Below are 14,062 nucleotides of genomic sequence, written 5' to 3' on the forward strand. Positions count from 1 at the left end.
TGGTACAAAAAGTAAAAAAAAACCCACCAAATTTTAAGTGGGAATTTTAAAAGCCAAGTAGAACAAAGTATAAACGAAAATCCCAAGCAATGCCTAGCTTCATTCTGCCAACTTGAGGTGCCAGTTGTAACTGAATCCTAGCTGCCTGGGGTTAAGAAGAAACAGGCTTCCTCCCATGGGTGTTTTAATGTGCCCAAGATAAATCGTTCTTGCTCACTAGGTGGGATGCTGGGCAGCAATGTTCCTAACTTCAGCATGTATTTTGATTAGGGCTGATTCAAATCCACATGATTATTTATTCAAATAGTTAATTCTAAAGTTCCCCAAAAGAGAAAATACTGCAAAAAGCATAGTTCAAGAAACGTTAACAAACACAGGCCAGTGCAAGGCATGTCTAAGTGGAGGTTTCACGACTGAAATTTCTTATGTTTTATTTAAATTAGAAAAATAAGTCAGAGAACAAAAATTTGCACCCTATATGCCACTAATAATGCACTTTTAGAAACCAAACCAACTCTACCCACCAACCTTCCCCAAAACCCCGCAACGGGAAACACAAGCAGAGAGCATAACGCACGCTGTCTCTCAGACATCAGGTGAAACACAAGCAGATTTGGGCCAAACGAACAGCCAAAGACCGCACTGGGGGAAGCCACAGTGACTCTCTGCGCTCCCCAGGCCCGAGGACAGCCCCAGGCCGACGCTCGGGAGGCACGGTCCGTGGCGGCTCTGCCGGAGCGCGCCGCGCCAGCTCCTGCGCCGGCCCCTGATCCAGCCCCGGCCTTCCGAGCCCCGAGCACCGAGCTGCCGCGCCTGCGCTACCGCGGGACGCGCCGCGCCCCGCCCCTGCTGGCTCTGCTGGGCTCTCCCGCCCGCCCAATCGCCGCCGAGAGCCCCGCTGGGGGCGGCGCCCCCGCCCTCTAATCTGGAGCCCAATCAGGGCGCAGGGGGTGTGTCTCGGCCAGGCTCGAGCGCGGCCCGGGGCAGGCGCGGCCTAGCAGACCCGCGAGCGCCCTGCGAGGGACGAGGCCGTTGCGGGGCGCCCGAGGTAAAGATTCGTCCGGCTGTTCGCCGGGGGCCGGTGGTGTACGGGGAGGCGGTGGTACCGGGCAGAGCCCCGCGGGGATCCGTGCCCGCGCGGTGCGCTCAGGCGTCGGCTTGGTCGCCTCTGGGTCCCGTGTGGCGAGGACGCGCAGAGCGTGCGGACGGGTCGTGCTCAGGGCCAGGCCGCGCCGGCGCAGCGACACGGACGGGTCGGGCCGAGGGACATCCCGCACTGCTGCGCTGCGCGCCGAGGAGAGAGGGAGGGAAACTCTGGACCAGAGACAAAGGGGGGGGAGCCGAGTCGGGAACATCCGGGTCATTCACCGCCGCTTCAATCCGGGACACGCGCGGGTGCTGCGGCCGAGCACGGTGAGGCCTGGACGGGTGAAGGGCCTGGGCCGGTGGGGCCCTGCGCGGCGCGCAGGGGTCCTGGGCGCCGGCCGAGGCGGTGCCTGGGCTGGCGCTCGCCGCCCGGGGCGCGCGGGGGCGGGCGGTCGCAGACCGTGCTGGCCTGGCGGCAGCTGCCGCGCGGCTCGGCCGGCCGGCGCGTCGCTGCCCGCCTCAGGCAGGCTCCGCGGCGTCCCCCGCGGCCCAGCCCCGGAGGGCTCGGTCGCCGCGGGCCGAGTTCGCCGAGGAGGTCTGTGTGCTACAGGGCCTGCGCGCACCGGTCCCCGCCCCGACCAGCGCTTGCCCAGGAACCAGCGAGCGGCTGCCGGGGCGCACTGTGCAGGCCTCGGGCGCCGGCCCCGGCCCCTGCGCAGGGCTCGCGGGAGCAGCGGCCTTCGGCGGAGGCGGGCAGCGTTCGGCCCTGCACAGTGGCTGCTCCAGGGCAGGTTCCTTGGCCGGTCAGGCACCGAGACCTATTGTCGCGCGGCTCCTTTTGTTATTCTCGTGACTCTGGTAGCCGTTCAGCTCGTACCGCCTCTTCTACCTTTTTCATACCGCAGGCAGGAGGAGACGTGATTGCAGTCCGGAGTTCACATGCTTTGACTAAACCTCATCGCCTGTCTTTCTCCACTTTTCTGAAAACTAAAGTTTGTAAGGTTTTGGGGCAAACTACTCCAACTGATGCTCCCTTCCTGTGTCAATATTTAACCTGCAAAGTAAAAAATGTGAGGCTAGCAGTCTTAATGATTTTTTTTTTCTTGGTGCTTAAAGTTAATAAGACCTATTGAAAAATCTTGAGACTTAAATAGCGTGTTGTTGATGTATTTGGAGACTTGTCACAGGTTTGAGTCGTGGGTGTGATTGCTGTTCCTGTGGTATGGGAACACTGCTTTTTGAGACTTTATGTTTGGAAGTAGGTTTCTTCCTCCACCCCATTAGAGGATATTAGATGAGTAAGATGGTCTGTAATGGAACACAAAGTTTTTGCCTATGGTGAGCATTTTGATTTAGTTTTGTCGATTTTTTTTCCAAAATAGGTACTAGTAGCAGGAGCAGAGGCAAGCTACTGAGTAAACTTGGAAGCTTCTGTTATTTTTTCAATGAATTGATAGCAGTAAAAGGGGCCTTGCTACCTCGTAATGCCAAGACATGTTTGAGGGGATTAAAACCAAACAAAACGTAGGCTGGTCTGTTAGGCTGTGTGGCCTTTGCTGTGTGGGGTTCACATACTTCCTCTGATACAAAAGTTTGTGTTCTTTACAGTGATGTTGCACATAAATATGTTGGGATTTCAGATCTGTTTAGTAGCAATAAATTTCTCAGGTGAAGAAAACAAATTATATGTGATCATTTTAAAGAAGTCAAGACCTTAAGAACTGCAGCATTTAGGGGCAGATGTTGTTTCTTTGTGCGGTTTTTGGTGGGGTGTGTGGTGTTCATGGGTTTGCTTTTGTTTTGTCTTCTAGTTAACTGTTTCAGTGTAATAGAGATGCATTGCCTTTGCAGTGTATTTCAAAAGCTTAGAAGAACTAAAGCTAACATACAGATATTTGGGCAAACTGCTGTTCCAAAGAAGAAAAAAATTAAACAGTGCAAACAAACCAGGCACGTAAATTATTGGAGAGGTAGCAATGAGACTATAATATCTTCAAGTTTAATACCCACTTAGTGTCTTACTTCTTCCTGCTGCTCCATAATTTCTGAGCCCATATATATACACCAACATGATCAATCTCTGTCTTGTCTCAAGCTCCAGCACAACTGAAGTTAAATTCTTTCACTGAAAAGCTGCTAGAGAATATACATTGGCCATTTGTTAATAGATCCATTTGTTCATAAGTGGATGCTTACTGGACGGGATCTTAATTTTTGAAGCAGACTTCCAATCTTCTTTGTCTCTAATCTTCAGTTAGTAGTGCTTTATGATGTTTCAGATGCTTGTCTGCCTTTGTCAGGATAACTGAAGCCTTTGGAGGCCAAATATTTGAAAGACTGGGGTCTCTACACTGAAATTTTGGATGTAGTCTGTCAGTGCCTAAGTCAGTCAAATGCTTCAAGATTTGAAAAAGTGATTATAAGACATAAAAACTTTGAAGTTACTAAGGCACAGTATAGTGCATAAACAATTGCAAAGCAAGCAGGATACAGAGCCTGAAAACTTGGGGCTGTTATTCCTGATGAAAAATTACTTGATTGGCAGTGTCCTATAGGACATAGGTTGTTTAAATGCCAACTCGAGAAGTTAATGTTTCCCTTGAGGTGCGTGTAATTAATTAACAGCCACAGGAAATATAATTCATGTATCTGAAAGTATCTTGTAATATGTTTCTTGGCAGAAAAGGTAGCTGAGTTACTAAACTATCCAAGAATATTTGGGTGGTTTATGAGCACAAATAATTCTGTCTGATGGTTATATGAAGGTTACTATTATTACACTAGGCCACCAGATGCTAACAACACAGCTGAAATCCTGCTGTATGGTCAGTAGTTCATTTACATCTGCTGCAAATGTATAGGCTCATAAAACATTTTCATGACTACCTCTATAATTTGGTTAAGGAAGAGGTATTTTGTTCTGACAATATCTTTTCAATGGCTCCCTGGCTCCTCTGTGCAAATAGACTAAAATGTGAAGCGGTATGTACAGTTTGTGGTGACCAAGTCCTTCAAGTCTTCTGACATGAGCAAGGTATAGACACATATGTTAGGAATGCTAGAGAGATATTAGACTAAATACAGGATTTTTTTGGGACTACATGTTTACAGAATGTTACTAGTCCATTTTTTGAGACAGCAATGTGCCCTCGTGGCCAAGAAGGCCAATGGCATGCATCAAGAAGAGTGTGGCCAGCAGGTCAAGGGAGGTTCTGCTCCCCCTCTACTCTGCCCTGATGAGGCCTCATCTGGAGTCCTGTGTCCATTTCTGGGCTCCTCAGCTCAAGAGGGACAGAGAACTTCTGGAGAGAGTCCAGCACAGGGCCACCAAGATGATCAGGGGACTGGAACATCTTTCATACGAGGAAGGGCTGCAGGAACTGGGGCTGTTTAGTCTGGAGAAGAGGAGACTGAGGGGAGATATTATTAACATTTACAAATATCTAAATGGTGGTTGTCAGGAGGTTGGGACATCCCTTTTTTCTGTAGTAGCTAGTAACAGGACAAGGGGTAATGGGATGAAGCTGGAACAAAAAAATTCCGCTTAAATATAAGAAAAAACTATTTCAGTGTTCAGATGAGGGAGCCCTGCCACAGGCTGCCCAGGGGGGTTGTGGAGTCTCCTTCCTTGGAGGTCTCCAAGACCTAGACAAAGTCCTGTGCGACCTGCTCTAGGTGAAGCTGCTTTAGCAGGGGAGTTGGACTAGATGATCTCTAAAGGTCCCTTCCAACCCCTACCATTCTGTGATTCTATGACTTCAAAAAGTTTTGTCTGACATTAATTTAATAGATAGTTTGAAGGTGGAATTATGGATTATGGCCATCCATGCAAAACTGACTTAGAAAAAAGCTAGGAGGGATTTGAAATATCATTCCTAGGAATTGCCTAAAGTTCTTAATCTGGTGCTTTTAGAGACTTGTAGTTAATATGTCTGCACTGCTGAGCTGCATCACCAAAAGGTGATGTGTAAATACTTAAATTGGAAGCATGCCGTATAGCAGGTGAAGGCAAGATGAAAATACCTAGATATCTTACACGGAACAGGGTGAGTGCCTGGTAAATCTTTCCAGCATGAACATTATGCTGAAGGGCAGAGCATGAAGTGTGAGATTTTTAAAACAAGGGTCTTTGAGCTAAAATTCAAATGGTTGTAATATTAGACTGCAATACTTCTACAAGTATTCTGTATATTAATAGAATGTGAATTTTGTGTAATTCTTCACCAACGTTGAACAGAATGGCAACTTCCATTTCATTAACTCTGTGAGCTTGTTAGTAGAATTTTACTCTCCTGACTGCCGTAAAGGCTTGTTAGTTACGTTTGTAGTTGAGAACAAATTGGTATGACTTCTCTCGCTGCCAAGTCTCAGCTCTTATTTAAAATAGGTAGAAGTACAGCAGAAAGGAAGATTGAAAACCTTTCTTGGAGTTTGTTTTGAGTATGTGGCTAATGAAACCCAGAGTTTGGGTACAGTTTGACAATGAAAAATAAACTGTCACTTTGACTGCTGTTCTGAGTGAATGGAGAATCATCCCCTGAGTTTGAAAGTACTGCTCTCTTGCAACTGTATTGTCTAGAACTGTTCTTGCATCATATTCAGTAGTAACCTGCACTCTACATGTTTCTTCTGCAGCCTTAGTCACCGTGCTTGGCTGTTACTGAGGCAGTGAGGGTGCAGAAAGGTCGTTCAGTTTATACTGGAATTGAAAACCTGCCTTGTGGAACGGGTAGGCCACTGTCTCTTCCTGAGCTCAGTTCTCTGTTGCTTTCTGTTCCTTCTGTCTAGAAGTTATGTAGTAGCATCACTGCAAAACTGAGGTAATTTTGTTAAGTTCTGTGCCTGTGTTGCTTTTGTGTAGAATACTGGCTTTTGAGGGGAATTTGCAGTCTGAAAATGACATTTCTTATTCCCCTTGGCCAGAAACAGGAACAATGCAGGCATTTGCCTCTAGAAGGAAGCTCTGTCTTTTGTGGTGCAGTACGGAGATAGATACGTGTTTTTTCAGTGACACAAGTAGGAAGTCTGAGCACTTTTCCTGTTACTGTTTCTGTTGTCAGGTGTCAATTTCTAAAATGTGGTTCAAATATAAAACACAAGGTGCAAGATAGTATTTTTTAGGTCAAGTCCAGAAACTAAGAAGTTGTTACATGAAGAAACTTGATGTTATTCCTGAACTTAATTTCTACAGGGTGTGCAAAAATCTCTGTTTTGGCTATAGTGAAAATCAGAGGCTGAAGTACTTCCTGAGTGAGCAGGCATATAAACAGAAAATATGTCTTTTTTCACCATAAAGACATGTTTATACTAAAAGCAAATATTTTTGTTTTAGAGGGACTCTGAATATGTCTGGCATAGCTCTTAGCAGACTTGCACAGGAGAGAAAAGCCTGGAGAAAAGATCATCCATTTGTAAGTAGTAGACCAGTCAAATTTCTAACTTTGCAATTTTGGTATTCTGATGATGACATTTTTCTGTTTGATGCATGGTTTTGGGTTTGGGTTGTTGTGGATGTTTTTTAATTCTTTTTTTAAGTAAAAAAAAAACCCACATAAAACTATGCAGTGAAAAAAAAAAGAAAGAAAGAACTTTGTAAAGATAAGATACATCTTGAAGTATTGTAAGTACATTTTCTGACATCCTTACTCTTTGGCTTTTTGCCTTAATTCAGGGATTTGTAGCAGTACCTACAAAAAATCCAGATGGCACAATGAATCTAATGAACTGGGAGTGTGCTATTCCAGGAAAGAAAGGGGTAAGACTTACTGTCATCCTAACATCTCACTTTGGTGAAAAGTAACATAAGCCTGCTCCCACATGACACTGACAACTGAGAGTAGAACTTACATGTAGTTTAATAGAGATGCTTGCATCCTGCTGCTACTTTAGAATCTAGGTGGAGTGGGGTAAGAATGATACTGCGCAAAATAAACCGTGAGCCTATTCAACTGTTGATGCCAACCACGTTAAGAATGAAATTTTTCAGAGGAGTGTCTTAAGAGTCCTGCTTTGAGCAAATATGAGATTCTTCTGCTTCATGCTAGGCTTTATTGAGACTTCTCTTGCAATTACACTAGTTTAAGTGTTTTACAGTGTTTTCCTTAAACACTGGTTTAAGCCCTAAAACTTTCCCTGTGCCTGAAGGCAAACAAATTAGGAAAAGTTTATGGTATCAAAAGGCTCAGCTCTTCTAAAAATGTACAAATTTGTCTCTTCTGAAAAGGTATGGAGAGCAGATACTCCTAGTTGTTGACCACTGACTGCAGCTGTTCCAAATGTGTTCTTTAAATACACTGTAGCAAATCAAACTAATTTGCTTTTTAAAACACATATCTTGATATTTTGTAGCATGTTTTTTTTTTCTTGTTGTAGCTTCAGACTTTGCACAAAGAATACTGATGGCAATGGAGTGCTTTTTCTTTTTTGGAGTGTGATGTGTTTTGTTTTGTTTTTTTCCTTCTTCTGCAAAAGATGACATAATTGAGGTAGGAAAGAATTAGGAATTTCATCTAAGGTGGTCTTCAAACATACCTGTCTGTCCCTGAGGAAAAGATATGAGAACATCTTTACTCCAGTTTCTTTTAAAGAGTGAACCCAAAACTTATTTCATTGCAGTGTTTCTGTAGCAAGGCTAAGTTACAGAAAAGTAGTCTGAATTTTACATATATAATAAACTTTTCTGTATTTCTGCACTTCTTACCAGAAGTCAGTTTGGCAGAAGATGAGCTTTTTTTTTTTCTTGCTTCTAAGTAAGATGACATGGAAGCATATATTTGAGGGAGGCTTTTTGTCCTTGGCTAGATGTTTTCCTATGTTTGTGTGATCCTTTTGAGCGGTGCTGTCAAATTTAGTCTGCTCTGTAGCATGGGAACTGCTCCTGTCAATGCTCTTCATAGTTTCTGATTGGGGATAAAAAGCTTCCTAAAATTTGTGTTACATAAAAAGATGGAATTGCAGAGTCCCAGAAAGGTAGGGGTTGGAAGGCACCAATAGAGCTCATCTAGTCCAGCCACCTGCTAAAGCAGGTTCACTGTGACCAGGTAAAGCAGGAACACATCCAGGTTGGTTTGGAAATCTCCAGTAAAGGTGACTCCACAACCTTCTTGGGCAGCCTCATGTTTTCCATCACGTTCAAGTGGTACTTCCTGTGTTCCACGTGTGATGGTGAATCTGTGAGACTCCTTGCTACCAAATGCAGACAGAGTTAGTTTAGACTAATGAACCTCATATTAACTGTAGCAGTGCTACAGTGTTATTCTTTTTTTTTTTTTTCCCCCCCGTTTGTGGTTTTCTGAGCCACATTCTCACAAGGCAAATTAGAAGCCATTTACATCGATGTGCTTAAGGGCTGCATCCGTGTCTTCTCAAACTTAACTTTTAAGTGGAGGTACAATGACCCCTTCCTTATGGCATATGTGTCATGTAAGACTTCGAAAGTATTCTGTTCTTCTACATACTATAAACATTTTACTTGTGTATGAAGTTACTAGCCATGATCCTGACTGTCTTGATGCCTTGGCAACACTTACTAGGTGTAATGATGTAGAAAAGCAGGGTTTTTGTTCTTCAGCTTCTTATGTAGGTAGGATAACTTGTCTAAGTCTAGGCAGTATACTACAATGTAGCACAGCTATTTACTATTCTGTAGCAGGAGGTAATGTGCTTTGCCTGAGAAACTGTATTCTCTATAAGTTTTTTTTTTTTCACAAGTCTGACTTTCCTTTAAAGTAACTCTGCCTTAACTTTTCATAGACACCGTGGGAAGGAGGCTTATTTAAACTACGGATGCTTTTTAAGGATGACTACCCTTCGTCACCCCCAAAATGTAAGTAGAAGGACTAAAAACCCACAAATTTATTACAACAATGTTGAACTAGTCCACGAGGTTCTATCAATGGTCATTGCTTTCTGACAGATAGTTGGGGTTTTTTTAAGGACAGGTGATTTTTCTGTTTGTTTTTCTTTTTTTTTCTTTCTTTTCTTTTTTTTTTTTTTTCCCCAGCCACCTCTTTGCACTTAGAAAGTTGTGATGGAGTGAAGTACTCAACGTAACATGACTGGGGAGAGGGATTGCTGTGTGGGTTTTCTCAAAGTTTTACAAAAACACAGCTTAAAGTGTTCACTACTAGGTCCAGCACTCTGGAAACTCTTAGGTAGATACGGTTAGACCAAATTCCTTTGCATATTTGTACTGTTAAGTTCTTCTAAGTCAAAAACTCGGGAGGCAAAAACTTAGAAAAAGTAGTTGCACTATTTTAGGGTTTCAGCTGTATCAGTTGTGTGTGCTACTCCTTTTGTTTGTTACCACCTAAATACATGTGATACGAGAGGAAGTATCTTTTAACTAGGAAATACTTAACACTAATGAATATATTGAGAAATGCCAACTTGCAATTCCTGCAAATATTAAATGAACTTTCATGCCTTAAAATATGATGTTTTTGTGACTGGTAAGACTTTTTACCAATGCATCTTCTGAATTGATACTGAACTTCATTGTGCAGCTCATAAGCAGGACTTATTTGTGATGTTAGATGCATTAGAAAAGTATACTAACACACAGACATTTCAAACATTGCTGAACAGATGTTCCTTATGTTACTAAAGATGGTGGCTATTGCATTTAAGTCCTGCAAAGATTAAAGCAATTCCAGAATATAGATTGAGTGGCATAAGGAGAGCTGCATAAGCCCATTCCTTCAGTCACTCTTGCAATTTCAACTTAGTTCTTTTTATTCAGTGCATTTTAATTACATGTAAAGGAAAAGTGGAACTGAAAAAAAAATGCTGGAAATATCATCTTTATGTGGAACTTTCAATATTTTATAGTGAAATGAGTGAAGGCTGGACCAACTCTCAGAACCAACTCTTCTGATCTTAGTCTTGGCACTGCATGCAAGTAATTCTCTCTTCTTCTTCAGGTAAATTTGAACCACCGTTATTCCATCCAAATGTGTATCCTTCAGGGACAGTGTGTCTCTCCATCTTAGAGGAGGATAAAGACTGGAGGCCAGCAATCACAATTAAACAGGTCATTTATTGTACTTAGACATATTCTTTGCTTTGCTTTCTTGTTTGGTGTTTCTACAGTTGGTTTCTAAGTTCTTTTTTTTGATTGTCTGTCTCTTAGTAATATTCATGCCTATGTTACTTTACTACTTTTTCCACAGATCTTGTTAGGAATACAAGAACTTCTAAATGAACCAAATATTCAAGACCCAGCTCAAGCAGAAGCTTACACAATTTACTGGTAAGTATCTTTGCTATAAGCTTGAAATATTTGTGACAGCTGTCTGCCACTTCTGCTATAACATGCAAATGGTTTTAGGAATGTCCTTACCTTCATGGCTGTATCCTCTGAAGATGTCTAGCTTGTGCTAAACTTGAACAGAGCAGTAACTTCACAGTTAATAGGCTAGTGGAGCTTTTAATTGGATCGCAACAGCAATAAAGTCTGAAGGCTCCTTCAGTTAGACTGTAATTCTCATCCTGGTTCTAGCCCAACACAGAATCCTTTCCCCTAAAGGCTAATTGAGCAGTAGTGGTGAGGTGTAATGATGCCATGAGACCAGTCATAGAGGAGATTAGTGAGTTAGGTGACAAGTCTCTTAACATTTTCCCACCATTGAAAATGGATGGCTGATGTATAATCTTTAGGGGAGCAAAACACTAAATAAATGTTTTTGGCACCGACAACTAGCTACTGAGAGAATGACCAAGTTGGCAATGTAAAGTTAGAGAAGAACAAGTCTTCAGGAGAGTGCCAAGTTTAAAAAATGGCATTTTGAGACTTCCAATGCAAGCTATGACAAAAGTGTCTGTTGCTGACTCCTAGTGAAAAGGAAACATAGGGATGGGTAGTGCATCTTGGACTTACATAACACTGACTGAAGCTTTTAATTAAGTATATAAATACCGCAGACTCAATAGAACTGAGTGTATACAGAGAACAATTGGGGGGCCACCATTGTGGGACAGCATTTTTGGGAGCCAGTAACAGAGGCAGGCCACCCCACCTTTTTCTTCCTTATTGTTTTTTTTTTTTTAAAGCCAGTCTGAATACATTAGTCCTATACTTTTATACACTTATATATATACAGAGTAATATACTGTTATACACGTATAAATTGTGATTTGCTTTTTATCACTTCTCGTACACATGTATATACAAAACCAGTCTTTGCTTATCTTGTTTCTGCTTTATTGTAAGTGCTTCTAAAAAATCTATTAAGAATAAACTATTACACATGGTTTGGGTTATTTCAGATACATGTACAATCTCCCATTTGTCCTCTTCATGTCTTTTAGACATGCATAGTATTTCACATGGGCTACTACATTTCTGCAGTCGGAAAACGTCTCTCTACTTGAGTAACTGGTAGAAGCTCAACAGAGCACAATTGTGTATGCATGTAATTTGGCATGGTTGTTATATACTGGGGAAGATGCAGTGTTGTTTAAATAATGTCTTTTAGGTCAAGTTGTTAAAACTTAAAGAATAAAGGGGAACAAGTGTTCTTACTTTGAATGTGTTCTCGTTCTCAGGACTACTTTAGTACAGTCGCTCTAACTTCAGCACTTCCAATGTGCTAACCTACTTCTTCGTCTCTGCTGTAGGCATGCAGGGTCTACAGTGGCAGGCCTTCTTCTCTGTGGGTTCTGAAGGTGTGAGATTTAACTTCTAGGTTGTATTCAATAGTCTATTTTTTTTTTTTAAGTTTTGAACTTTGTAGATTTGTTTATGAGAAGAAACTAGAGTATTTTCAGTCTATTTGCTGGTAATGGTTCATTGTATGTGATCAAAATCGGCTTCATTTCTTCTTCCCCCTCAAACTCTCAACTTCTGAGGATATAATTTGCTGCTTTTTTTTTTTTTTTTTTTACTGTAGCAAGCATTAATAGCTGAAAGTAAATTAAGTTTACTGCAAAGCTGTCTGCAAAATCTAGTCGCTGCAAAGTACCTTTGGCACAAAAGTAATGGTAACAATTTCTTGTTTAGCTTTTCACTGACTGACACTTCTGACAGCTAATACAGAATATGGTGTTAAATGTAAATAGATGCTCTACTAAGCTACTACCATCCCTTGTTGGCCCAAGAATAGAAAACAAAGAATTTGTTCTTTTGTCCTGTTAAGTCTGAGACTTAATGACTAGTCACAGTTCCTTGAAGTAGTACTTGCTTGTTTAATCCTCCTGCAGCAAGTATGCTAGACTTGGTGAACTATATAGTGTTTTTTCAAAATCTTGAGCTAGTGTTTATTCAACTGCAGGTTAGGATAAACCAAACGCTGAGAGAGTCTGCAGAGATGGGCTGGAACTGCCATACCATTGTTTTCTTGTTTGTTACAGAGCACTTCCCCTTTCTCTCCTCGGCAGTAAAGATGAAGTCCACCAACTGTTAGTGAACTGCTTTCATCAACCACTTTGTGCTGTTAGGATACTGGAATTTGTTAATGACCTCAGGTCTTGACATTGAGAGTGGGAGACATATTCAGATGAATAAGAACATTCCTATGTAAGGTAGAATTGGCGTTCAGAAAGAGCAGGCACAAACCTCTTTATAGACCAGTACGGTAAGAAGTCAGTACATTCATTTGACAATAGGTGAAGTTTGGTAAGTGGCTAGCTAAGCCATACCTTATATCGCAACAAAGGAAATTATCAGAGTAATGGTCCAGAAAAGCCTTTACTATATTGTAGTGTTCAGTGAATTCCCATCTAATGGTTTTGTCTTGAGCAATAACTAAGTTTCATATTGAAGAGAAATAGAAGAACAGTAACTCTATAATGTGGCCTCTGATTTCTCAAGCTCTAATTACCCTTTCTCTGTCTTCTGTTCAGCCAAAACAGAGTGGAATATGAAAAGAGGGTTCGAGCACAAGCCAAGAAGTTTGCACCATCATAAGCATCTGTCATGCAGCATCTTAAAAAGGAAGGGATTGGTTTGGCAAGAACTTGTTTACAAAACTTTTGCAAAATCTAATGTTGCTCTGTACAATTAATATCCACTTAGGGGAGGGGGTTGTATGTGTGCCATTTTCCATATTCGCCACTTGTATACAGTTCTAAATTTGCTGAATTGCCCCCAGTTTTTTCATACAGGGTCTCTTCCTTCAGTCTTTTGTATTTTTGATTGTTATGTAAAACTTGCTTTTATTTTAATATTGATGTCAGTATTTCAACTGCTGTAAAATTATAAACTTTTATACTTCTATAAATTCACTAGTATCTCTAGTTACTTTGCTATCTGATGCAGGCATGCTTTAAAATGTTAGAACTATATTTAGCCTCTAGCTGGCTGTATGAAAAAAATCATGCCCTCCACCCCCTTCCCTCCCTGAATTTGTTTTTCTATCTTTCAGAAACTAGGTTGTTATTGCTTAAGAGCCTCTGAGATCCAAAGTCAGCCAGCATCCTTACTCTGCATCACTTCCTTTGTGTTTATATGGCGTTCTGTCTGTGTTGCTGTTTAGAGTAAATAAACTGTTTATATAAAGGGTTTTGTTTCATTTATCTTCATTAAAATAATTAAAAGACTGCCATTTAAATGGCTCTGAACACAATCCAGTGCAAGTCCTGTTTTTAAGGCCTGTGATGCTGAACCTACCTTTGTTTAGATGTTGCCTTCCTTTCTTCTCCCTGCGCCCTTCATGGTTAATTGCAACTATTCAACTTTGATCACTTCCTTAAACAGCTTAAAGAATTCTGACTAGCTAGAGACCAACTGCATACTGTGCATAATGAGTTAACATAAAATAACACAACCATTAGACTGATAAGAAACATAACAGAAACTGTCCAAGGAATGCAAGGGGGGACCTACAGCAGTTGGGGATTTTGAATGGTACTTATTTATCAGAAATACTTCTGTGCCTTCTTCCAGATGTCAATGTATATAGCTTTTAGGAAAAGGACATGCTCTATGCAATTACAGTTTCCTTCTGTAAAGGAAATAGTTAAATTATGTAAGTTATTT

The 14,062-nt window shown here is 41.7% G+C and overlaps 1 protein-coding gene across 6 annotated transcripts; it reads left to right on the forward strand.

Moving 5' to 3' along the window:
- The first annotated feature begins 940 nt into the window (after positions 1 to 940).
- Positions 941 to 13,585, forward strand: UBE2I (ubiquitin conjugating enzyme E2 I). 6 transcript variants are annotated; one of them, XM_061992296.1, is made up of 8 exons: positions 953 to 1,048; positions 5,722 to 5,815; positions 6,419 to 6,497; positions 6,758 to 6,841; positions 8,839 to 8,911; positions 10,008 to 10,117; positions 10,257 to 10,336; positions 12,928 to 13,585. In XM_061992296.1, exons 3-8 carry the CDS (start codon positions 6,432 to 6,434, stop codon positions 12,989 to 12,991), a joined length of 477 nt encoding a protein of 158 aa, XP_061848280.1. In that variant the 5' UTR covers positions 953 to 1,048; positions 5,722 to 5,815; positions 6,419 to 6,431; the 3' UTR covers positions 12,992 to 13,585. The 6 variants fall into 6 exon arrangements, with proteins under 6 accessions (XP_061848284.1, XP_061848279.1, XP_061848283.1 ...); XM_061992298.1 differs by lacking the exon at positions 953 to 1,048 and adding an exon at positions 1,399 to 1,413; XM_061992295.1 differs by lacking the exon at positions 5,722 to 5,815 and having other exon boundaries at positions 942 to 1,048.
- The last annotated feature ends 477 nt before the right edge of the window (positions 13,586 to 14,062 follow it).

This window comes from Colius striatus, chromosome 3, assembly GCF_028858725.1.
Source record: "Colius striatus isolate bColStr4 chromosome 3, bColStr4.1.hap1, whole genome shotgun sequence".
In the NCBI taxonomy this organism is placed as follows: domain Eukaryota; kingdom Metazoa; phylum Chordata; class Aves; order Coliiformes; family Coliidae; genus Colius; species Colius striatus.